The sequence below is a fragment of the Aedes albopictus genome, chromosome 3, assembly GCF_035046485.1.
Source record: "Aedes albopictus strain Foshan chromosome 3, AalbF5, whole genome shotgun sequence".
Lineage (NCBI taxonomy): Eukaryota > Metazoa > Arthropoda > Insecta > Diptera > Culicidae > Aedes > Aedes albopictus.
The window spans coordinates 131943235-131969724 of NC_085138.1; the positions used below are offsets into that span (position 1 = coordinate 131943235).

Genomic DNA, 26490 nt, shown 5'->3' on the forward strand with positions numbered 1-26490 from the left:
TGTAGTATCTGACGGGAGAGATAGGGTCAATTGAGCTTGATGTGGTTGGTCCAGTTTCGTTCTTACGGTTGGATGTTTTCATCTTTGATTTAGAAGGGGTTCGCTGCTTTTCGGATGTTGATGTTGAGTGATCGGATCAAAGGTGAAAGGGATTTCTTTTTGTTGTATTTATTTGAAATTGAGGGTTTATTTTAATTTAGGTCTTTGCAGTCTCATTGGTGCATGCATTATTAACCGAGAAGAGAAATGAGTACTTTGGGGTCTATCGAATCTTCCACAAAGGTTGCGGTTGCATTGGAAACTGTTAAAATGATGAAATTAGTACACAGCTCGTGGTCATTTCATTTTCATTTTAATGACTTACATGAAGTTTTTGCCCGATAGCCTCGTTCGTCTGCAATGTAGGTGGTCTTGTAGAGAAGCTTGTCTGGACCGATGAATGAGTATGACCCTTCTTCAACCCTGACTTCATAGCCATTCACCACTTTGCTATAGGTCTTCCGCAGAAGCATCGTCCCATCGGAGAGCACATGTCTGTAAAATGGCAAAATATGTATTGTTGAATACTTCTGTTATACTGTTATTTTTGCGTATTCTTTAAGTAAATACCACTAATAAATGTATTCAGAATATTTATATTTTCTGTCATTAGTAGTAGGTATATTTCAGTCTAGCCATTAAATCACCTTGGAGTTTCGCAGTAAGTTCATTCACCCCTAATTACCTTGACCGAATGGCACATATCTGCTGACTCGGTCGAAACTGAAACCAAACCAGTAAACTGACCAGTCCCAACCTTCCAAAAGATGCCTGTAGAAGTTTAAGTACGTGCCCCCAATTAGCAGCTAAGGAATGTATGCGGGGCATGGTTAATTTGCTTTACAAGTTTATTAGCACGTTGTCGCCAAAAAGAAGCACATAAAATTGCCATGGATGCTGCTGCCAGTCCAAGTCAGTGGTAAAGTGGTGTTGTGGTGGTCAGCGACGTAAAAATATCATGCGCTCTTGAAAGTGGATTGAATTTGTAGCTTTCGGGCAGTTCATGGTCAATGAGTGACATGTCTCGGCACAGGAAGGGTTCGAATTAGCATGAATAACTGGTTGAAAAAAATCCCGTTTATTCGTGAAAGGAAAGGCCTTGTTTGTTTGTTTTACAGAAAAAAAATGCGGGAATGATACTATTTACCGGTTCCACTGTAAGTGTATAAAGAAACACGCTTTGAAGAGTTGTAGGTAAACAGGAAAATGTGGTTCTAGCCGTAGTCAATCGAAGTCTAGTGTCGCTAATATGACTTTAATTGTACAATGACTTTAATCAGTAAAGTTGGCCCTTCAATTGGGTTTGATATCCACAGCGGCTTTTCTGTATGGATCAAACATATATATTACGAACTTACATACATACATACGTACATCCATTTGCCATTTTTTTAATTTATGATAAAGCATCGCCAACAACATTACGCTAACATACTCGCTTTGATACTGCCTGTGATCACCGAAGAGTGCAAAGAACTCGTGATTCATCCACACACCATTCTCCTTCTTCTTCTTCTATTCTACTTCTTCTTCTTCTTCTTCTTCTACTTTTTCACTTGGCCTGCCTCTCTCCAACTTAGTGTTCAATGAGCGTTTCTTATTTACTTATATCAGTCCTGTGCAGCCATGGTGGTGCAGAGGGTTGAATTGAAAGATTCTGGGTGATTGCTAACTATCTGCCTTGATCTGTGGCCAGGTAAAATTTCTATCGACTTGCTTGACTTCGTTGTTGAGGCTACACCACCCTGAGCCTCTGGGTCTGCCTCTGTTGCGATGTACTGCTGGGTTCCAATCTAACGCTTTTGCCTTCGAATTTATGTCGCTATCGGCTTTCAATGATATCGATGATGAGCTACACGTTGGAGACCCAATTGTGAGGCCACCATGTACGAATTATATACCGCAGGCATCTATTGATGAAGACCTGCAGCCGTTGAGTTTTCTCCGCTGATACACACCAAGTTTCACTGGCATAGAGCAGCACAGATTTCACGTTCGTGTTGGCAATTCGGATTTTGGTGCGTCGACTAATCTGATTGTTTTTCCATACATTTCTTAAACCGACAGAGGGGCTGTTTTCGGCCTTAGCAGCCTTTAAACTTTTGCAAAAACGGTTATTGTATTTGAACCCGACGGTTTCGATTATTTATTTAAACTTGCTCAAAGATTAGATGCACGTTTTCTTGTTAGATTTCTGGAAACGTTTAATATTCGGAGTCATAGTGTAATGGCGTTCGCTATGGTGCTCTTGTGTCGATTCGTTTGTACCTCACTGTATTTTCAGTGGAGCTTTCTTGACAGCTTTATCGACTTCGATCGTCTACGATTTTCTTTGACTTTTTATCGTCTACGCTTTCTGACTGACTGACGTACAAAGAAACATCCCCACACACCCCCTGGGGCAGCAAGGACTATGGTCCTGGGGCCTTATGAACCCCCCCCCCCCCTCCACTAGCGAGTCAGCCGCGTAGTCGCCGGCTAAGAATAGGACTACTAACCCCAATTCAAGGTGTCAAGCGACCCGTGCTGAGGAATGAGTGATCGAGGGGGTGAAAAAGATGCTCGATCTTTAACGGAGCCTGTGGGGTACCTGGGCATCCCCCACAGTAAGCTGTCCCTTACCGCGTTAAGGGGCTCTGGCGTGGTGGACATTCTTTCCCGTGCGACTCACGGGATGAAAAAATGAGCAAAAATTCAAGAAATCAAAATTTAGGTGGAAGTAGTCATGCGATCAACCCCTTCGCAAGAAGCGGGTTGATGAGATCTTCGACAAGGAGAAGTGAGGAGATAGGCGCTGCGAGTTGCGTATGCAGCTCAAGCGTGGGTGCTCCAGTCCTAGGGCTAGGGCTGACTAGTTGTCGTATCCTATCCTAGCTCCAGTCCACTTCCCGGCAAGCCAGCCGCCGGAGGTTATGGACGAAGCGTGGTTGTTGAGGGCCGTGAACCGAGAATCCAAAGGACGGTCCGCAATAGAGGTGGCTGAGCAGCAGCTTGGCAAAATCATCGACTTTGCGTCCACTAAGTCGAACATAAGCAGTTTTGGAGTAGGCCTTGACCAAGTTGAACGGTTTTTCTTGCGCTTGTCAAAAATTTTCTTCTTTTTCAGAAACATTTCTTTCCGAGGATTTCGATTCGACTGATTTTCGTGGACGAGTATAAGTTTGCATTAGGTTGCTCTGGTTCAGTTGCCGTTTTGTTTGGTTGGAAGATTCTGGAGTTCTAATTTGGAGAAATCGTCTTGAAGTTGGATGAAGTGTTGTTGGTGGATTTCAAGTGTTGGTGATTGGGTTGCATTGTGCAAGATTTCAACCGTGAAGTCTACGTTGTTTGGAGCGTAACAGCTAAGTGTTAATTTTTTTGTATATTTATTAGTCATATTTTTGGTAACGTTACATCTTCGCATCATTATTTGCTTTCTTTTTGAATTTGTACAGTTTCTTACCGATTTTGGCAACACCCGTTTTTGTATACTCCCGATTTTGGCAACACCCGTTTTTGGCAAGACATAAGAGATGGATATATTTGCGGTGAAATTTAAGGGAAAGATGAAGCATGATCGATGAGATTGGAATTACCTTGTACCAACCAAAATGCCGTGTCATTAATTGGCTCGGTAGCTTAGTTGGAAAAGCACTTGTCTAGCGTATAAGGGTCGTGAGTTCAAATCTCACCTGAGCTGTGGATTTTTTCGCAATTTTACTAATAATATTTCCATCTGTACATATGTACGTTGAGTTTCATTAAAAATCATTAACAATTTCTTACCGATTTTGGCAACACCCGATTTTGGCAACATTTTTTTACCGATTTTGGCAACAAAAAATTTTGACCAAAAAGTTTTATCGAAAAATCGTTTGTATTTGTAAATGTAGTGTTATTTTAGCCTTACTTTTCTTCAAAAAATCAAAATTCATTAAATTTTACAAAATCGACAATTTTACAAATCATGACGTAATTTTTGAACGTCGCCTACAGGGATCGTTTTATAGCTTGTGAATAGTCCATATTTATAATATAAGCCAAATTGACGCATAAAAGTTGAAAATAATCCACATTTTTTTTTTACCGATTTTGGCAACACCCCAATTTGGCAACATAAAATTCATCTCGTGTTGCCAAAATCGGTAAGAAACTGTATTCTGGATACTGATAGGGGGGGAGGAGGGCTGTTTTGTTCGTACATGGGAGGGAGTGAACTCTGTTATCGTGTGGTGAGGGAGGCGACAGCTACTCCGTCTGCAGGACTTTTGGGAATAGACTGCAAGTGTATTGTGCTTTCAAGGTGAAGTGCGCAAGATTTGTTGGGGGTGGATGTCGTATAATTGGATTTTGGACTGACCCTCTGCGGGACTGCTTCTTTCGGCTCGGGAGCTTTACCTTTGGAGTGGGACTATCTCCAAACAGAATCTTGAACTTTCTTATTGGGGGCTGTCCATTTATTACGTAAGGCAATTTTTCCGATTTTTCGACACCCCCACCCCCTCTTGTAAGATTTTTTGTATGAAACTCTAAATATTTTTGTAAGGCGCCTAAGATTTTCCAAACCCCCCCTCCCCCCATAAACCATTACGTAATTAATGGACAGCCCCTTGGAGGTGGGCTCGGATGTTGGGTTCCTTGGGCCGGGTGAATTTGGTTCGCCGGTTCGAGCGTCGTTATTGGTGGTTGGATGAAGATCCTTTTATGACCGGTCTTATGAAAAATGAATGATTCCTGGTGTGTAATAGCCTTTCGTCCCGGGTACCGTAGTCGAACGAGTTTTCTTTTCTGGAGTTAGCGAATGCGACTGCCCAACGTGCATCAGTGTGTGTAAGAGACCGAGCGAGTGATGTGAACGAGTGAACATTTAGTAATAGCTTGAGTGGCGCTTTGGAGAACTAACTGAACATGATTATCCGGTGAATCTATTCCTTGTTGGTCTCTTCCTGTATGCAGATTGCATTCTATGTTTAGTTTAGTTTAGTTTTAGAAGATAATTTACGCCTATATAATACTGTTACAACCGAGCTATGCTACGACCACGAAACTGTTGCGAACGGAGTATACTGCGTATGGTATACGTGGCGTTTCGATTTAACAGTTCAGGAAGTACGTTTTTCTAGTAAGGCTTTCAAGTTCACACTTAAGAATCTCTCTTAAACAACTGAGAATTCATGTTAGGACAAGTTAAGAAAAAAATCAACCTACTGTGCAGCTTTATCAAGTATTCTTAAATTTTTTCCCCTAACAACTGTTCAAGGTTCAAATTTATGTGTTTTGATTTATGAATTCTTGTTGATCATTGTAAGGCTTGATTTACTGTGGACGCTTTTCTTTACATTTAAGTTCTCTATTCAGCTTTGTTTGATCAATGATTTTCCATATTTATGTATAGCATATTAATTTGTTTATAACATATTTTAATAATATATTCCATCATAATTAACGCTAGTAAGATGTTGGGATCTATATGACCCAAGACAGGCACATAGGACAATTGCATTATTGGACTAACATCCGGAGGATGAAACGAACTGCCTTCCAGAGACTTTTCTTTTCATACTTGTAGATGGATTCCCAAACTCTTACTAACTCTTACAAACCATCCCGTATAAATTATACCCAGTGCTGCAGATATTATTATTCGCCCTGTTGAATTATACATCTGGAAGGAGCGGACCTGGTGTGATGGTTAGAGTTCTAGACTATCACGTCGAGGACCTGGGATCAAATCCCACTCCCGACAAACTTGCTAAAAGTGAGTTCTTCCTTCGGAAGGGAAGTGGGTCCCGAGATGAACTAGCCTAGGGCTAAAAATCTCGTTAATACAGATAAAAAAAATACATCTGGAAGAAGATTCTCCTAATCCCACAGGTATATTTAAGGAGCAGCCACACCCCTTTTTGGACCATTATGCTGCGTTATGTTTATGTTATTACCTTTTCTTCCCTGATACTACATATATTCATTTAAAGTATGTTGCATTATCTATATATATAAAAATGAGTTTGAAGTTCCTTTGAGGCAACAAAACTCAAGAACGGATGAACCGATCAGCATGACTCTCGCACGGTTCGGTTCGTATTCGTGGTGGCTGTGTTTATATATGTAAAAAAAAGTTAGGAAAATGAACCAAAAATGTAAGAAAATAGACAAAATGCGGATTTTTTATGATTTGGGAAGGAAATCAGCACGATCGAATTGAAACCAATCTAGAGTGCGGTGCTTAAATTAGCTCAAAAGCTGTCAAACCACCACAAGATTGGCAAGACAGAGTTTGCCGGGACAGCTAGTTGATTATATTTCAGCTTTCGCGTTGACATTTTATTACTATAACAATTCTTTACCCTACTTATCATCAAATAATACTTATTCAAATTACCTACAAATTGATGCCTTATTTCAGATCGCTACATTAAAGTTCATTGCATTATATTTCATAATTCCATTACATTGATAATACCATATATCCACATAGAATTTCATCATAATAATTTATACTATTGACTATATAACTATATGGGGTTGGGAGGATGTATCAAGGGATCATTGAAGTTGTAACTGTACGACGGAGTGGCAAATATTTTACTTCATTACAATACACATATTTCAAAAATATTATTATTTATTGATCATACCATTTTTTTTCTAAGTATTATATTTAACCCTCGAGCAGTCGCGTCTTCGGTTACCCTCATCAACACCGCACACACGCTACCCAAGTAACACACTTGTCACCGAAGAGTCACGGCGGCGCAGGTTTTTGTTGCGCAGAAGTCACCGTGACTTACTTCTAACAAATAAATAGTTACTTGCTAGAAGTAAGTCACAGTGACTTCTGCGCAACAAAATCCTGCGCCGCCGTGACTCTTCGGTGACAAGTGTGTTACTTGGGTATGTACCACAAGCGAGCTTTTTTCATGGTGCGAGTACTCAGTACACGACGCGACCGCTCCCGGGTTAATAATAATAAATTCTACTGTTGTGAACGGGTATCTTTGTTGCTGTATACCAGAAGTCATTATTGAACAACCAAATATTGTTGTAATTTGGTATACATATCACCTAACTATAAATTTCATTACAGTTTGAAGAAGTTGTATGGCAGACCGATAATGGACATAACTACGTCATGATATGTCTCAGCAAATAATAGTCATTCAGATAAACTGCTGCCTTATTTCATGTCGTTACATAATGTTTTGTTATATGATATTTTATTTTTACTTTCATTTTTACTTTACTTTGGTTATAGCATACTTCGATATCATTTTTCATCATAATTAATTACGATATTAACAATATATGTAACTTTATGTAACTACATGCAGTCAGTATTGCGCACCAGATGATGGAGTGGATAATGGAGTGGATTTTCCGCCAGAGTTGGGAGAGAGGACATCATAACGTACTAGTAGATGGATTTTTCAACGCCAACAGTTGTAATGTATTTGACGCACTTCTACTCTTACAAACCAGACGAGAGACAAAGAGTGCTTCAAATTTTATTGTAAGCCCAGTTGGACCATACCACTAGAAAAAGATACTCTTAATTCCACAGGTTTTGCGTGAATTACTGTACTTATGGGCTCGCCACGATCTATCCTACTTTACCATCCATTGATTATGTATTATTTATTATGTATTATATTATATAATTTTGATTTTTATATTGCGGGGTTCACACACCCAAAGGGGGGGGGGTGGCGTTGGGGGTTGGGTAGCCTAAGGGAGTTAAATGAACTGATGCCCGGACTTAAGTTCGTGGAGTAGCCAGTCTTTTGTCATGAGCTAGCAACTTAATGTTGACTACCGAAGGAATTCAGGGATTTTAACTCACCCTGCTACAACAAACCATCAGGTAGATCATGCCCTTCGGGAATGATTCTGCAGCCATAGGTAATCCTTGCGCTGATGGTGGGTACACTTTCATCATCATCATCATCATCATCACTAAGTCGAACATAAGCAAGGACCTGAAAACGGCCTTGCTTCGACTTAGGGCGTCGATCGACGATGCCAAGCAGGAGCACGCGGTATTCGCGTTGCTGACTGCTGCAGCAGCGGAGCCTGCAAATGAGAAAGTGCTGAAGTTTACCCAAACGGAGGCCTTCTCCTTCGCAGGAAGTCCGAATAAGGCGGAAGCGACTGCTCGCGACAAACGGGGCAAGCAATCGCAGAAGCGGGCGAGGCAACCGTCAGGCGAGGAGCTGTCTGGCGGTGCCCGCAAGGCCAGGTGAATCATTACTCCGAAAGTCGGTAATAATGCCGGAAGGTCGGGCCCCAGCCAGGGTTCCTGGAAAGCTGGGAAGGGTGGGCCTGAAAAGGCTGGCCTGTCCCGGAACGATGGGAACAAGGGGTTGCGACCGCTGGTAGGCCCTCAACAGCCACAGAGTAGAGCGATCCAAGGGGAGGACCCCCCTTGGACGAAGGTAGAGCGGTAGAGGAAGAAGAATGCGAATCCGCAGGTAGTAGCGCAGGACGCTTAGCCAAGGCGTAGGAGGGCAGATGCCAAGCGCGAGAATGGCGACGCGATCGTCATCAAGACGGAACAGTCCAAGTACTCGAACGTCTTGAAGATGATGCGAAGCGACGCCAAGCTTGAGGGTCTTGGAGCCGACGTACGCAGTATTAGACGTACTCGTACGGGCGAGATGATCCTGGAGCTGAAGCGCCAGAAGGAGCACAAGGGCGCCGCCTATAAGAGGCTGACAGAAGAGGTCCTTGGTGAGGGTGTGCAGGTGAGGGCTCTGATACATGAGGCGACTCTGAAGGTCAAGGACATTGATGAGATCACCGAAGTGGAAGAGCTCGTCACGGCACTGCGGCAACAGTGCGATGTGCAGGTGGCCGCCGCAGCCGTTAAGCTACGGAAAAGGCCAGCAGGGACACAGATAGCTTTGGTTCAGCTACCTGTGGCGGACGTCAAAAAGTCCGTTAAAGTAGGGAGCATAAAGGTGGGTTGGTGTGTATGTCACCTGACATTCCACGAGCCACCAGAGGTTTGCTTCAGGTGTCTGGAACCAGGACACAAGTCGTGGGACTGTAAAGGCCCCGACAGGCGCAAACTGTGCAGGCGATGCGGCGCTGAAGGTCATAAGGCCCAAAGCTGCACGAATCCACCCATCTGCATGATCTGTACCGGAAAATCCACGAACAACAGACATCCGATGGGTGGTCCAAGGTGCCCGGCCTTCAAGAAAGCCGCAGTGAACAACAAATCACAGTGCAGGTAACGCAGCCGAACCTGAACCACTGTGATGCGGCTCAGCAACTGCTTTTTCAGGCGGTTTCTGAGTGGGAGACGGATATCGCCATCATATCGGACCCATACCGAGTACCCGCCGGAAACGGCAACTGGGTCGCCGATGGGTCCAGAAAAATGGCGGCGATATGCACGATGGGTAAATACCCCGCCCAGGAGTTGGTGTCTACTACCTATGAGGGCTTCGTGTTCGCCAAAGTAACGGGGACTTCTTCTGTAGCTGTTATGCGCCTCCTCGGTGGCCGATCGAGCAGTTCACGCATATGCTGGACCGCATAACGACCGTGCTAACAGGGCGAAGGCAGGTGGTAATAGCGGGTGACTTTAATGCCTGGGCCGTGATGATCGACGATAAGCTTACCTTCGGTAGCCACGTCGATTAAGCCTGTAAAAGAGCCACCACAGCTATTGCGGCACTGTCCCGGATGATGTCCAATAGCTCTGCAATGTACGCCAGTAAGCGCAAGCTTCTGGCTAGCGTTGCTACGTCCATACTTAGGTATTGCGGCCCGGCAGGCGTGGGTCACCGCGCTAAGTACTGAATGCTACCGATGGTAGCTGGAAAGTACTTACAGCTTATGTGCCTGAGGATTGCGAGCGCGTACCGTACCGTGCCACACGACGCTCTCTGCGTCATTACTGGTATAGTGCCTATCAGCATTCTTATCAGTGAGGACATGGAGGGCTTCGAAATGCGCGGCACAAGAGGCATACGCAGGACTGCCAGGACGGCCTCTATGGTCAAATGGCAGCGCGCGTGGGACAGTTCCACCAAAGGAAGGTGGACCCATAGGTTGATACCGAGGGTAGATAGTTGCGTTAATAGGCGCCATGGGGAAGTTACATTCCACCTGACACAGATCCTTACAGATCATGGTTGCTTCCGACAGTATCTACATCGTTTCGGGCATGCGGATTCTCCCGAATGCCCAGTGTGCAATGGCTTAGAGGAAACGGCGAAACACGTTTTGTTCGTGTGCCCGCGTTGTCGCACAATGCGTGACCGCATGCTTGCCACATGCGTGAAGGACACAAACCCGGACAACTTGGTCCAGAGGATGTGTAGGGATGAGTTTGGCTGGAACGCCATTTCAACGGCTATCACCCATATCGTCTGGGAGCTACAGAGGAAGTGGTGCGTGGACTCGGAGAGTGGCTAGTCCAGATGCAGTACAAGAGGTGATCCAGGGGTTCGGAGTCGGCTTCGTAGGTCATACCGGTGCCCTGCGGTCGAGATCGACCCTTACAGCGATTAAGTGGCTGCGGAGAGGAAGTCCCGGTAGCGGTGCTGTCGTGGCGTCGGTCTATTGGGTTGGATCCGAGCCCGCGGTTGGAAAGGGGTCCCCGGCAAGGGTCGGGGCAGGTGGGGACCCCTCAGATCGGGTTGCACGGGGGCATCAGTTTTTGATGTCTGCCAAGCAGTTGGCCGCGGGCGGGGTTGACCCTGCCCGCCTTCCGAGGACAAAGGGAGTGATGAGGACCACTCGGGAAACTGGCTAAGCGCCAGCATGTTACCGTGATGGACTCTCCAGAGCGAGTCATCGATGTTCGTTGCTGCTAGGCTACGCAGCTAACCTTGAGGGTGCGATGTGCACTAGCCCCTTTCTGAAGCAATACCTTCTTGGTGGTTCCGGAGAGACGTAGGGTTTGGCGACCATAGGAATGGTTTACGAGGAGAGAGTAGTCCTGGCTTTTACTTTTGTTGTAGAAGACGGCCTCAGACCTACACTACCCTAACCTTCTGTTAGGGTGTCTGTTGAGCAGATTATCCCCCTATGGTTTAGAAGGAAAAAAAGGCTGGATTCATGGGTGAACACGCTACAACGGATAAGAGGTTCACCATTCACCAGATGTTGCAGAAATGCTGCGAATAAAATGGTCCCACGCATAATTTGTTCATCGATCTTAAATCGGAATATGACACAGTCGATCTAGATCAGATATGGCAGATTATCCAGGAATACGGATTCCCGGATGAGCTGACACGATTGATCGAGGCGACGATGGATCGCGTGATGTGCGTAGTTCGAGTATCAGCGACACTCTCGAGTCCCTTCGAATCTCGTAGAGGATTACGGCAAGATGGTGGTCTTTCGTGCTTCCTGATTAACATTGCCCTGTGATAAGGAGAGCGAGGATAAACGACGAGTGATACGATTTTTACGAAGTTCGTTCTGATGCTGATTGGTTTGCCGATGATATTGTTATTATAGCTTGCAAATTAAAGACGGTGGAACAAACGTGCATCCGACTAAAGAATGATGTCAACCGAATCGGATTAGTCAGTAATGTGTCGAAGACAAAGCACACGATAGCAAAGGGCTCTATGAAAGATTTAACCTGCCCATCGACCCGAATCTGTATCGACGGTGATGGAACTGAATGAAGAATTCGTGTACTTGGGTTCCCTGGTGACCACCAAAACGACATTAACGCTGATGTGGATTTCGATACAATTCTCAGAATCAACACTGTATCCTCATTTCATAAATTCATTATTTTTGGAGTAAAATATTGTTATAAGTGTGAAATACTGTTGTTCACTCGCAGCATGATCATGATACGGCGGATTATGCACAATATCATGTCACGTAAAGCATTGTACCACTCGTGTGTCGTCTCAATCATATTTAACAAATAGACAACAAACAGTACGTTTCGAAGGTAGCAAATCTCAACCCGTTAATGTAACGTCTGGTGTCCCCCAGGGTTCACATTTAGGTCCTCTTCTTTTCATTTTATATGTCAACGACGCATATTATATATTCAAGCATTCAAAGATATTAATTTATGCAGATGATATGAAGATTTTCATGGAAATCAAAAGTGAAGAAGACACTAGTATATATCTAAACGAAATACGTTTGTTCTACATATGGTGTAATAAAAGTTTGCTTCAGTTAAACGTTAAAAAATGTAATTCTATCACCTTCAGTAGAAAAAGGAACCAGCATATAACTAGTGTGACCTTAGGGGATCCCCTAATCGTTGAACGATGTGAAAGAGTTAGAGACTTAGGTGTGATCTTAGATACTAAAATGAGTTTTATCGATCATTACAATACAATAATTCATAAAGCTACCAGCATGCTGGGGTTCATAAAGCGATTTAGTATCAACTTTAACGATCCATACACTATCAAAACATTGTACATTTCTTATGTGAGATCGATTCTTGAATATTGTAGTATTGTTTGGTCCCCATTTATGAAAACTCATGAAGAACGCATAGAATCGGTGCAGAAGAAATTTTTGCTATTTGCTCTACGTAAACTGAGATGGACAACTTTTCCACTTCCTTCTTATGAATCACGTTGTATGCTAATAAACATACAAACTATAAAGGAACGTCGTGAATATGCTATGATAACATTTGTAAATGACATTGTTTCGCAACGTGTAGATTGCAGCAATCTGCTATTCTGTTTAAATTTTTATACTCCGACTCGACAATTAAGAAATCGAAACATATTTGCGATCAGTCATCATCGTACAAATTATGCGAAATTCAGCCCAATCAATAGAATGATGTTAATTTACAATAAGCATTACGAATCTATCGACTTGACCATGTCTCGCGTAAAGTTAAAACAATATTTCATCTCTGTACGATACAATAGAATATAGAACAAATTATGTATGTATGTAGTCTACAAACGGTTGACGAAATAAATAAATAAATAAATAAATGTATAACTAATCTTCCATGAAGTGCCAATGATCAGGATTATTCCCCTTGCGTGGAAATACCCGGTTATTTCCGACTTTATCTCGCTTATTTCAAATTTCAAAATTTCTTTTGGGTTTTTGGAAATACCCAACTGGATAGCCCCTTCGTACGAATGCAAATTTTGGCAACTTCATCGATCGCCTACAGATAATAATCCTTTTTATCGACAACGAATACTGGCAGTGGCACATAAATCTACCAGCAGAATGGAACGATGGAATCGGAGAAGAATTGGTGGGTGGGTCAATATTACGGATCAAAGTTGCGGAATTATTGAAATCGACTGGAATCCACTCCGTTCGACAGTTGTGTTATTTGATAACATTTCAATACTGTTCTCACTTGAGAGTATATTTTCTTTTGATCAGGAAAATATTCGGGATCGTAAATGATGTTTCTTTAGCTTTCATAATAGTAATTAGATATTGCCATTTAAATATTTAAAATTAATTTAGCGAGTATTCACACAGTTTTGTCGATATATGGTATAAAGCTAAATGAACTAAATCAACTATATTAGGTAATACCCTCATAAACCTTATTAGATTAACTTAGATTTATGTTGCGATGATGTCTAAATATGTCCAACTGTGGAGCACAAACATAAAAAAATCGGGTGGCGTTGATTTATGTTTGGGTGGAGGTTGACAGAGCCCCCATACCTTCTCTTTCCAGGCATCACTAATTTACTATGTCCATTAAAATCTTAACGATGTGATACACTAATTTTTTATCCGCGTGATCACACCGCTGCCGAATGGTCTCTCGACGTCACTACAGCATGCATCAGTCCAATCTTGGAGGCCCGTCCATTCGCACGTGTCTCGCGTCTCCGTATATGTAAACCGGTTCTAGCAGTCGAAGAGCAACCATGACTGGTGGATTAATATTAATATGGGACTTCTCGGTTTAGATGGAAGATTTACCCGATGGAACTGTTCTTGAACTTCGATAAGGTTAGTTACCACCCGCTTTTTAAAGTATTTTGTCACAATCATGCAGCAATCTCAAGAGTTGAAACTGGTCTGACGTGAATCGAAACAATCATTCTGGCAGGATTCCTTGTTGAAGGTGGACGATCATGTGGCTCAATCCAATCGCAATTGTTTGTATCGTACCGGTTATCGCGGAGTTCGTTGGTGTGATAGCAGCCGATGAAGTTAAAACGGGCGAAGAAGTATCCATTGAGAAGTTTGTCAACAGGCATAATGGAGATCATTATTTGTTTTCGTGAGTGTTGATGCAAATGTAAATGATAGTGATCGGAGCTGAAGTTGTTTTTGTTTGTTTTAGATATTCATTGAGCGATGGCCAGTTTCGATACGAGCGAGGACGTTTTAAGACTTTCCTGGATGAAAGCAAAGTGCCAGTGTGGTTTGTTACAGGAAAATTCGGGTACAAGTTACGAGATGGAAAGCTGATCAGCTTTAAATATATTGCTGATGAAAATGGTTACAGGTACATCTAGGTGAACAAATTGAAAGAAAAAAATGTTAAAAATGTGATTGGTTTGGTATGCTTTCAGACAACATAAATTGAATGAAGATGAAGATATCGAAGATGTCGGAACGCTTGGCAACAGGATAGATCCAAAAACTTTAGCATCATTAGTTGGATAGCAGTTATGTAAATAAATAGTTAATTATAGAAATATCAAACATTGGTTATCTATTCATCACCATTCACCAGCCTTTACATTTGTCCTTGAGTTTCACAAAAAAATCTGAACAATGTCAAATTATATGCTTTTTTTGGGATCATATCTCAGTTGGTATGCTAATTCGTAAAAAAGTAAGGGCCCAAGTGTGTTATGTCACGAAAGAGTCATGGCAGCGTAGGTTTTTGTTGCACAGAAGTCAGTGTGACTTACTCTCAGTAAGTTAATATTTGTTTGTTAGAAGTAAGTCACAGTGTCTTCTGCGTAACAAAAACCTGCGCCCCTGTGACTTTTCCGTAACAAGGGTGTTAGTTTGAAGGTTTTGTTTGTTCATAGCTCGTACGGTCGTTAGGCCGATACTGTTTTATACCGCCTTACAATCGATGAACCGGTGATACGTGGTTTTCATAAAGCTATAGACAATCATGGGCTAGAAAGGCTTTCCTGGGAAGCTGACCACACTGTTATCTTCCTCTCTCAGGAAATGCATGTTGAAGGGAATCGTCACTAGGACAAGTAGCTTGACTGTAGCGCAACTTAAAGTAGAAAGTTCATTGAATTCAACTAACTTCACAGTACGGTACGTCGTCGTACATATTGTTATTACACGAAACCACCTTGAACAAACCTAACAGTCGGATGGTTCAAAAAAAGAAGATAAAAGAGTTGCCATATGTAAGCCAATTCAAAAAGAGAAACAAAAAAACAATGAGGAAACGGAATCCACGAATGTCTTGGGAAGGAGTTGTTGTTAGTAGGGTAGGGTACATTGTCAGGTCTAGGAGTCACCTATGGTTGGTGCTGTGAACTGACAATAGATCAATAAACACTAACTTTCGCGCACAATCGACCACTTTTCTATAATATTATGAAAACATGTCTAATAAAAGAAATTTTGTCGCGGGTCACCACTCCACCCTATTAATAAAAACAAGAATGAGCTGCACGCGACAAAGGACAAATCAATGATCCAAACCATATGCATTCACAACAAGAAACAACACAAAACCAAGCACCCGCGCACGTGCCCGCGCATCTATTGTTTTCATTTCCGCGCGAGACAATGGCAAACGCGATCGATTTGGTGCAATATTTACTCACCCCATCAGGAGCGATGCATGCACATCACGAAACAACACAATACTCTTTAACTTAAATTTGACAGTTGGACACCTTAACTTGACAGTTCAACTAAGGAAATAATTATCGAATTGTCAAGTTTATGTGAAAATTAATTTTAATTGAGACAGACCCCAAGTGTCCCCCACGACGATTCGTTTGAGAGGCCACATCTTTCTAGAAACCTGGTGTAATCCCGGAAGACTCCGGTACCAATTTGCTGGTTCGTGGAAACGTACCAAAACTTTAAATTTAGACGACACAGAATGTTGATTAACTATCAAATTGAGTGATGAAATTGTGAAAAAATCGAGTTCTGGAGGGATTTGAATCCACGATTTCGTTTTCGCTAGGCCGGCGTAATAACCAACTAAGCCAAAGAACATGTAACGATTTTCGGAATAGAAAGCCAAACTCATTCCGAGCCTAGTTCCGAGCCCACATCATGAACACTCCTATTTTAACAATTCTTCATTACATCAACAAAGCTAGCCGTGAAAATGTTTGACACTTCTCAGGTCATTTTGACAGACCACGCACATGCACGAAAAAGACGAATCATATATTCTACTTTATCGATCTTGTTGCCGTCCTTTTCCTGCTCATTTTACATCTGTCAAAATGATCTGAGAGTTATCAGTCATTTTGAGGTTAGGTTCGTTGGTGTAATAAAGAATTCCATTTCTCTTTCGGCTTAGATGCCAACGTCTCAACACGCTCGCGTTTGTGCCTTTTAATTATACAAGCGAGAGTGAATTGTTTTTATAGTACCGAGACTTACTCTCATACTCCGCATACCTAGGCACCGAACCGTATGCGTTGCCGGTGTCTATTTAGTATGCGTCGAGAGCGTTAAAGCCCGACAGGTTTCGTTGGCGTTTCAATGAGATTACGGGTATTTGAAGGAAGTTTCGAAAGCGTTCAAAGATATTTCAGGTGCATTTGGTAGGGGCGCTTTTAATGGTTTTCAGCGGAGTTTCATCGAGGTTTTAAGAAGAACCTATTATGGGGTCGTTTCAAAGTATATCTGAGGTATTTCACTGCATTTTATAAACTTACTTTTTTGAAACCTTCTGGGAGCCCCTTCAAAGATCCCTGGTACCTCCCTGAAAGGCACCTGCAATCTTACTTTTCTCCACCTCCCACCCCCTTATTACATTTTCTAAATCACAATATTGGTTCTGAACAGTTCTCCCTCTTATTATGCAGCGCATAAAAAAGGTGCATAAAAATAATCTGCAAAACAAGGTTTAAGTGTATAAAAAGAACACAAAACAGTTTCAGTAGTGAACCCACGAAACTGACATTCTTCTGATTGAATCTTCTTGAGCTTCTATAGAAAATGTCGAAATGAGCAGTTCCCGGTTAACGTACATTAGGGTGGCTCACACTTATATGAAAAACAAAAATTTCGAAAAATGCCAAGTCTTACCTCCTAAATCAACTGTTTTGGACTCCCAGAAGCTACGTTCAAAATTTGAGCAAAATCGGTTGAGCCTAAGAGGGCGTTCAAAACGTTTGAAGTTTGTATGGGAAAACTTGGCCAAATGTATGCAGAAAATATAAGTTTTCGAATTTTGCCGCTAGGTGGCGCTGGAAGCGTTCAATGAATAAAATATTTTGTATTATTGTAGGTGACTATATGCCAAACAACTTTGTCGAAGACCGTGAAGTGATCCGACGGCTGTGAAAAAAGTTATACCCGAGACAAAGTGAGGGTGTTCATTGAGATTTTATTATTGATATTATTTCTTTAGGGGAGACTGGTGAGACTTGATCCCTTTTTCTTAATATACCTGAAACTTTAAGATAAAACACAAAACTAGAACCAATTTCCGTACAAAATGGCAGGTAAACATCTATTGCAAGTTAATACACAACATAAGGCCTTAAAATTATTGTTTAGGTTTTCAAAACTGTGTTTTTATGGAGGCATGTCTTATAATGTATTTTTAATGTATTTTTCAAAAATGGGTGACACTTGATCCCCCTTTGAGCACATGATTTATTTAAAGGGAAAATAATTCCAGAGTCTTCCTATTCATTTTCTTTTCGAGTTTTCTTGTATTTTCGATGAATATGGAGTGTTTGAAATTGTAAGATTTCCTTAAATTTTTAAGGATATGCCGTATTTTCAAAATGGGGAGACTTGATCCCCCTTTTATTGGTGTGTATTGGTTGTAAGTTATAATTGTCTGACACATTTTATCGTTGAATAGACTAGAATTCCAAGTAAATAGAGGCTTCCGAATAGAATTTTATTTTTCACATGTATAATGTGTGTGTAACCCTCGAGGGATCAAGTCTCTCCATGTCACTGTTGTGTATACTAAGCTGAATTAATTAAAAATGTTAACAACAGCCTTATTTGGATAAATAAGTTTGAAAGTATTTTATTTTAACTATGTGCTGTGAAATTTTGACACGATTTGGTTCAATTTTCAAAAAGTTATTGAGATTTTTCGGAATCGTCTAAAAGATTTCTGAAGGACTGAAAACAAACCATCAGCCGTTAAAAAATAATGCAATGTACAATCGAAATCACTTGTAGCCAAAACACAGTCGTTTGTCCAGGAGTAGTTTTGAAAAAATATGCTAGAAGAAAAATGTTTTTGATTCCGAGCAAATATGGGGGGAACAAGTCTCCCCAGGGATCAAGTCTCCTCAGTCTCCCCCCTACATGTATTGGAAAAACAACAAAAAAGTTTATCCTCACTTTACCTAGGATATAACTTTTTTCACAGACGTTGGATCACTGATGTGTTTGAACGGTAAATTTTACTAGTTTTCGTGTCCGTGAAAAATCATTCGACTGAGAATTATTGCAGAAAGTATCGTCAGTATGACGCCGAATCGGGCCCCAGTAGGAGTGAATCAAGTGTGACCGTGGTGAGCGCGTTGCGGTAAAAAAACGTGACATTTTATAAGGTTGTGAAAATTTAAAAAAATGCATTGTACATCGTGAAACTGAACAACTTTCGTCAATTCCCGTTTGCTTCTGTAGTAATGGAGTGTTGTGTGCTGTTGTCTGCTAGATAGAAAAAAATGAAGCGCTGGGTTGTATACCTGGGTCATGTGGCGATCCAGTTTCCATATCGATTGCATTCTCGATTTCGGAGATGGATCCGGGAGAAATAATTTAGAACGATTTCAAGCAGATCAATACAGGTGCAACGCTCATAGCCAGTGAATTACGCGGAACTAGGTGAGGTCTTTCTGATTACACTCTATGTACTCTACATTGTTATAGACTGTTTCAGAAATTATAAATACACTTTGTTTATTCAATTAAATGAACTGTTCTAATGATTTTTACCAACTTGTTTCAGAGTATAGCATATTGTACTCCATATTTTTATATTTCCTTTCAATTGTCTTGATATTTTAAAGAACAGTCGAGTTCTCTAACAAATAACTTAATTTTTCAAATTTGCATTTGCACAAAGGTGTTTTCTCATGATTTCAACATAATTTATCACTAAATACCAAAAATTATCTAAATTTTCATCACATTCGCTTTCTCAACAAGTTGTCTAAGTAATGCCTTGATCAAAATTTGGGAAAAACCGATAAAGGCATTCCCACAACATTTTTTCGGAGATAAAGTTTCTCATTTTTTAAGGTTTTCTTCGGAACATAAGAACTACCACACAGTTTCTTAGCTTTCCTGAATGCATTTAATCTAAACAAACTTATTCAGCTCATTCGATCCTTCAGATGGCAAAGCTTGCCATACCATAAAAACGAATGCAGTAAGCAGTAATTAAGACATTCGTTTGCTTAATGTGTCATGATGCATCACTGAGTCTTAGAACGAATCATTGGCTTTTTGCTTTTCAATGATTGTTTGCCTCGCGTTTTTGAAGTGATAAAAAACGGGTAATTCTGCAGCAACGCAGCTAAAAAAGTATCATCGCAATCACTGCAAGTGAGCATATAGGATGGTACGTTTTCAAACGAATATTCGCTTTGGTGGCAGAGAATTATCAATTTGAAATTTCGAGCCACATATCCAACATGGCTGCCGATGCTGATGATGCCGTAAAAGCCTTAACGTTTGTTGCTACTGGTGTTGTTGAGAAATTTGAAACAAAACATTTTGTATTGAGAAGGCCCGTAATGGCGGTTCTTGATCAAATATTCCAGTAAAAATTACTCTTACCAATGGAGGAATATCTTTTATTATCGATACAGTCATTTTTATTGTGTTTGAAAATTAAATATTTTATCTGTGAGATTTTTTTTCTTTTCTACTATGCTATATTTTTTGACCACTTTGTGCAACTTCAAATTTTAATCATCTAGTTTAAGGAGCCCAATTTTTTAACTTTTACCAGAAACATCAACAAAATTGGTATTATTTGCTTCGTTAGCATGTTTTCTATAAGATCTAGAAGAAACTTTTTTGGATATTATGCTCAAATTGAAATGGCAGTTAATCGTTAGTGTATTTATAATTTCTGAAACAGTCTATATATAACTACATATAAGATAAGTTGAAAATTCGCTATTTTCGACATCCCTTCATCCAGCTGCTTCAGTACTGGGCTCTTTTTAAGTTGATGAAAGGATTTATAAATGCTTGCAAGGACTTGGCCAGGTGTGTGGAACTGAGTGAGTCTATGACATTGTAGACAGTAGCGACATCAGCAATCCATCCAAGATGTGTGCAAGTATTCATACTATGATATGCTATGCTATTTCCCCTCGCACACAGTGTACAGACAATGAAAAGTGTCAATGTCTGCGGCGCATTTCTTGCATTGATGATCCATTACGCTTGACTGTTACTCTCAAATGGCTTCAACGAAATCACTTTGAATTTTCCAATAATTCCGATCTCCTTAACAGTTCAGACACCCAATTTGTCAACACACGGGTCGGGCACAGGAGCATCAAGCACTAGGAACTCAAATATTTAATTACTTAAGCGGATTTCACGTAGTAATAAGTTCGTGATCGGAGCAATAAAATAACGTTTAACTTGAGCGAAACATCAACAGACACAGCGGCGAAATCGGGGTAGAATTATCAAGGGGGTTATTGAAGAACTCAAATAACTTGAGCATAATAGCATAAAAAGTATATGCCGCCAATAGTTTCTTCAAGAATGCTGCAAATACATATGCTAGTAATTTTCTAAATCAGTTGATTTTACTTGCTGACCAAATAATAATTGACAAAAACAATAAATATAGTTGAAAATAATTAAAAGTTAGTTCAAACGCCTTGAAAATAGGGACGTTATAGTGACTGTCTCAAAAATAGTGAACAAGTCACTAAACAGTGACTCACTGTCAGGCCTAGGATTGACGTTTAGTCCCTGACGTTTGCACAAGACAATAGTGTAGTTTGATGCTGGTTACATTCTGTTTGATAGTATTTCATCATGCTTCTCACTTACCACTATCGTGATATCGTCTGCACAACCAATCATGCGTATTGTTTACAGATTTTGAGACATTTTCGCTTGAAATTTAAATGCAGTAACGTAAACGAGGACAACCATGCACTCTTAAAAAATAGGAATTTACACGCGACGTAAACCATCAATGTACGTAAACATTTCATGACTGAATGGCAAATTTGTAAGTTCGAGTTGCTTGCACAAGATGTCAACAAACTTATCTGACCAGATAGGTAGAAACAGTTTTACATTTATCGTTTGTCTCACAACTCGGTGATATAGCCAAGGGGTATAGTACGTGCCTCTGAATCAGTGGATCAGAGTTTGAATCCAGTTCATTATTTTACTTACGTATGTTTTATCTCTCGCTTCGCGATTGCTAGCTCGACTTTATTTGTTGTGATAGAAGACGTAAATTTGTGTCAAACGTGCCGCTCCTTTTATATGCATCCAAGTGATTTTAAATTTACATTGTTTTTTTTTCTAAGAGTGTGCTCAGTCGTCAGCCAATCGGAATGTTTTTTCGTCTGCCTCGCTGCGGGGACGGCTCTCTCTCTGAGGCCAAAGCGGTACAACAGTTTGTTCGTATTTGGTGGAAGATGTTTGTCTTCGATTTGCCTTCACTTCAGCTTGGTGAGACAGCCTAGAGGGTTTAGGCGTGGACTCTCACTCAAAAGATCTGAGTTCGATTCTTGTGTTGAGATTTTTTAAAGATTCGTTGAAAAGTCGGTGCTATAATAAGAACTTTTCTCACCTTACAGCAGTGTAATTTTAAGATCACACTTAAAGTTCGGCAGAAATTTATGGAGGTCAATTTGTTACATTCACAGATCGAAAAAAGAATGTAAAATTGTGTGACATATGATGCACATGATTGGAGCGTGGTATATCACAGAAGTTTACATGACATATCATGTAAATGACATAAAATATCATGTAACCTTACATTATATGTCATGTAATTCAGCATGACTCTGAGTGTTTACATGACATATAATGGAAATTTACATGATATATCATGTAAACCATCATAACAGTAAGTTTACATCACATCAACCAAGGTTGTTTACAGGTACTCCTAGTTGCAATCGTTTGTTTAGCATTAACGTTTTCGATTATGTAAGAGACACATAAAAAACCCCTTAAAAAGCAATGCTACACACTACGAAAAAATCAAAATTACTCGTGACGTAAATTTATTGCACAGAACGTAAACAATTTAATGATGTAATTTATAGGATGTAAATTTATACGCCATTCTTGTAAAATTGAGTTCAACGTGAACAATTTGTGAATTGTTCATTTTTACGTTCCATATGACTAAATATTCAATTCAATGTAACAGAAAATTACGTCACTAAGGCGTTTAAATTTACGTCATATGTGCTGCACAGTACGAACAAAAACTGTATATTTTTGACGAACTGAATGTAACAAATTGACCTCCATCGTGTTCGGCAGAAATTTAAGTGTGATCTTAAAATTACACACACTGCTGTAAGGTGAGAAAAGTTCAAATTATAGCACCGACTTCTCAAAGAATCTTTAAAAAATCTCAACACAAGAATCGATCTCAGACCTTTTGAGTGAGAGTCCACGCCTAACCCCTCTAGGCTGTCTCACCAAGCTGAAGTGAAGGCAAATCGAAGACAAACATCTTCCACCAAATACGAACAAACTGTTGTACCGCTTTGGCCTCAGAGAGAGAGAGCCGTCCGTCCCCGCAGCGAGGCAGACGAAAAAAACATTCCGATTGGTTGACGACTGAGCGTGGTCGTTTACGTTACTGCATGTAAATTTCAAGCGAAAATGTCTCAAAATCTGTAAACAATACGCATGATTGGCTGATTACTGAGCGAACTGCATTATCGCACAGCAAATGGCTGTAATTTTCAAGTTTCTGCTTTAATTTTCAGTCGATCCTTCGATTACGAGCTGTTTAATTTTCATGATTTCTTTCTGTGCACTCCTAAAAAAATAGGAATTTACACGTGTCGTAAACCATCAACGTACGTAAACATTTCACGACTGAAAGGGCAAATTTGACTCAGTTTTACATCCATCATGTAAGTTCGCGTTGGTTGCACAAGATATCAATAAACCTATCTGACCAGATAGGTAGAAACAGTTTTACATTTATCGTTCGTCTCAAAACTCGGTGATTCAGTCGAGAGGTATAGTACGTGCCTCTCAATCAGCAGACCAGAGTTTGAATCCAGTTCATTATTTTACTTACATATGTTTTATCTCTCGCTTCGGCTCTAGCGATTGCTAGCTCGACTTTATTTGTGATAGAAGACGTAGATTTGTGTCAAACGGGCCGCTCCTTTTATGTGCATTCAAGTGAACTTAAATTTACATGATTTTTTCTAAGAGTGTGTGCTTGCATATGTGTCTAAGTGACGAAGTTTTACAGGATTATTTCTAAGTGTGTAGACTAACTTTTTTTTAAAAACTAAAAAGTTCACACTAATCTCTTTATGATCATAACGGCGTGTATGTAGAAGTTGCTAACACTGATTTACAATTTAGTCCGGGAATGATCAATTTGACCCCCGCTTACGGCACCGAAGAACGTTTGATTTTTCGAACCTAATCGAAGCAAAAATAGGCTCAGTGTAACAGTTATGGCTATAGTACCTCGAATTCGCCATAGTCGACTTTTAACCTTTAATGATACAAATCAACAAGATAAATTTTGTGAACAACAGATCACGTGCACAAAAGATTATTGCAATCATTCAAATTTCACAATTTGCTCAAATTACGATAGAAATAAATCATTTTCCTTAATTTTTCGGCTTCCTTGCACCCTATTTCGCCATAGTGTACCAGTTATGGCTAATCCCATAAGGTATGCATGTATGTAAATAGTGCGAAGTGGAACCCAAATGAACAAATGTGTCCATAACTGGTACAGGGTTCCTATCATTGGCACACGCCGTAATAAATACTAAAAGTAGTTTTGGACCAGTTTCTACACAGATCGAAAAAGGAGTGTAAAACTCTGTGACATATGATGCACATATTTGGAGCGTGGGATATCACAGAAGTTTACATGACATATCATGTAAAATTAATAAAATATCATGTAAACTTACATTATATGTCATGTAATTCAGCATGACTCTGTGTGTTTACATGACATATAACGCAAATTTACATGATACATCATGTAAACCACCATAGCACTAAGTTTACATGTACATCTCATTATTTTTATCTGTGTTTATTTTTCCTGTAAAGTATGAAAACTAATCAATCATTTGACATATCAATGACATTCGACGATATTATTTTTATTTTTTGTAGAAATAGTTGTTCTTAGATAGTGTGATAACTGGTACAGGCACCCTAGTCAAAACAAAAACTGAAAGAAGAATTATCAAACAGGTCCAGACATTTGTTAACTGAACGTCCATACTTTCTGGGTCACCTCATAACGGCGGGGGTCCCAATCAACACGGTGTCGCATAAGATGTACACTCTTAAAAAAATAGGAATTTACACGTGACTTAAACCATCAACGTACGTAAACATTTCATGACTGAATGGCAAATTTGACTGAATTTTACATCTATCGTGTAAGTTTGAGTTGATAGCACATGATGTCAACAAACCGATCTGAACAGGTAGATAGAAACAGTTTTACATTAATCGCTTGCCCTACAACGCGGTGATATGGCGGGGAGGTATAGTACGTGCATTTCAATCAGCGGACCAGTGTTCGAATCCAGTTCATTATTTTACTTTCATATGTTTCATCTGTCGATTCGGTTTTAGCGATTGCTAGCTCGACTTTATTTGTGATAAAAGACGTAAATTTGTGTCAAACGGGCCGCTCCTTTTATGTGCATCCAAGAGAACTTTAATTTACACGATTTTTTCTAAGAGTGTAGAATATAATGCTGAGGTGGAGATCATATGCGTAATTGCTTCCATTTAATCGCATGTGTTGTCTTCACTTCAGCATTCTATTCAACAGCATATGCGATCGTGGGTTGGATGCGATGGTCGTATGATTACCTAAGATATTATAACTCACTGATAAAATGTGGAGTATGTACTGGAAAGTTAGTACAGGTATTCTTCGATATAACGTACCCTCGATATAGCGAATTCGATATAACGTACATTTCGCTTCGATATAACGTACAACATTGAAAATTTTTATTTTTCCCACGAATAACCCTTAGATAAACTATGAAATCACTCAAATCAATGTTTTGTTGCAGCATTAGCCTTGTTACCCAGAACAAGCGCAATTTGGGGAAAAATGTAGTGACGTTATATCGAAGCAAAATGTACGTTATATCGAAGCACAAAAAAACGAAATTAATTTTCGTCAAAACAAAAGTTTTTCATTATTGGTTTTGTGAATTTCACCGAAATCATTATTTGGGATTAATTTCACGTCGAATACATCAATACTAGCATAAAACATATTAAATTCTCTGCTTCGATATAACGTACATATAACGTACACAAGAGAAAACTGTTTTGTACGTTATATCGAAGAGTACTTGTAGTGCTAGATGTCTGTTATTTTATATTTAGATTTGTTAACCATATAATGCAACTGAAGATGTTTGCACTCACGATTTCTCAACACAATAAAAAAACTCAAACTTTATGATCAATTATCGATTTTGTGGCCATTACGGCGTTTGTTTGTCTAGTTTCATGTTGGAGTTGATTGTTAAACAAATATTTAATAAAGATATGGTTTCATCATCGTTGCTACCAATAAATCATGTTAATTGGAACCCTGTGGAGACTACGAAGGGTATTCGATTGATTGGTTTTGTATTTGACGCACAATTCATCATCTTCTTCGGGTAGCTTTTACGAGACCCCAATTAATCTCCGACGAAACGCCATAACTTGAAGCTGTGATACATCAACCACACGCAGCATACTTACAAATAGATCGTTCCATTGCCTTCTTTTGCGTTCAGGATCGAATCGATTTCAATCTTCTGATATTCTTCGTTCGTCGTCGGTCGAGAGCTTACTTTCACCCACGCAATCACCAAAATGTAAAGACAAAGTGCCACCACTTTCATAATTTCGGATAAATTCTTCGGTGCACTCTGCACAACACTTCCCAGGTGTTGGAGTCCTCACTTATCTACACCGAAGAGCAGCACAAACCGTTGTTTACACCCGTTTCCACAACACGCCCGATCGATACTACCGGGGAGCCGGCCCAGGGAAGCCGTGGACGCTTGCGTGCGCTTCGTCTCGGTTGTACACCAAAGTGGGTGAATTCCGAACTTACAGATTGCGGTGGTA

General features: G+C 40.2%; 2 protein-coding genes across 3 annotated transcripts; one reads left to right on the plus strand and one right to left on the minus strand.

The window, feature by feature from the left end:
- Positions 1–152: 152 nt before the first annotated feature.
- On the minus strand, positions 153–26407 carry LOC109406685 (uncharacterized). The gene is made up of 3 exons (XM_029858925.2): positions 26119–26407; positions 365–534; positions 153–301 (listed from the first exon to the last, which is right to left on the minus strand). The coding sequence occupies exons 1-3, from the start codon at positions 26259–26261 to the stop codon at positions 231–233; spliced, it is 384 nt and encodes a 127-aa protein (XP_029714785.1). The 5' UTR covers positions 26262–26407; the 3' UTR covers positions 153–230.
- LOC109622389 (endocuticle structural glycoprotein SgAbd-2) lies at positions 13488–14874 on the plus strand. 2 transcript variants are annotated; one of them, XR_009999494.1, is made up of 4 exons: positions 13488–13968; positions 14069–14242; positions 14306–14470; positions 14538–14868. XR_009999494.1 is itself a non-coding variant. In XM_029858857.2 (3 exons), exons 1-3 carry the CDS (start codon positions 14094–14096, stop codon positions 14629–14631), a joined length of 408 nt encoding a protein of 135 aa, XP_029714717.1. In that variant the 5' UTR covers positions 13979–14093; the 3' UTR covers positions 14632–14874. The 2 variants fall into 2 exon arrangements, 1 of the variants encoding a protein (XP_029714717.1); XM_029858857.2 differs by lacking the exon at positions 13488–13968 and having other exon boundaries at positions 13979–14242; positions 14538–14874.
- Positions 26408–26490: the final 83 nt, after the last annotated feature.

Bases quoted from the DNA above. Each gene is read 5' to 3' on its own strand.
- LOC109622389 (XM_029858857.2), top strand. From the start codon at position 14,094: ATGTGGCTCAATCCAATCGCAATTGTTTGTATCGTACCGGTTATCGCG. The intron at 14,243-14,305 runs GTGAGTGTTGAT...TGTTTGTTTTAG, and splicing joins GGAGATCATTATTTGTTTTC to ATATTCATTGAGCGATGGCC. The intron at 14,471-14,537 runs GTACATCTAGGT...GTATGCTTTCAG, and splicing joins GCTGATGAAAATGGTTACAG to ACAACATAAATTGAATGAAG.
- LOC109406685 (XM_029858925.2), bottom strand. From the start codon at position 26,261: ATGAAAGTGGTGGCACTTTGTCTTTACATTTTGGTGATTGCGTGGGTG. The intron at 535-26,118 runs GTAAGTATGCTG...GCCATTTTACAG, and splicing joins GGCAATGGAACGATCTATTT to ACATGTGCTCTCCGATGGGA. The intron at 302-364 runs GTAAGTCATTAA...TCATTTTAACAG, and splicing joins CTATCGGGCAAAAACTTCAT to TTTCCAATGCAACCGCAACC.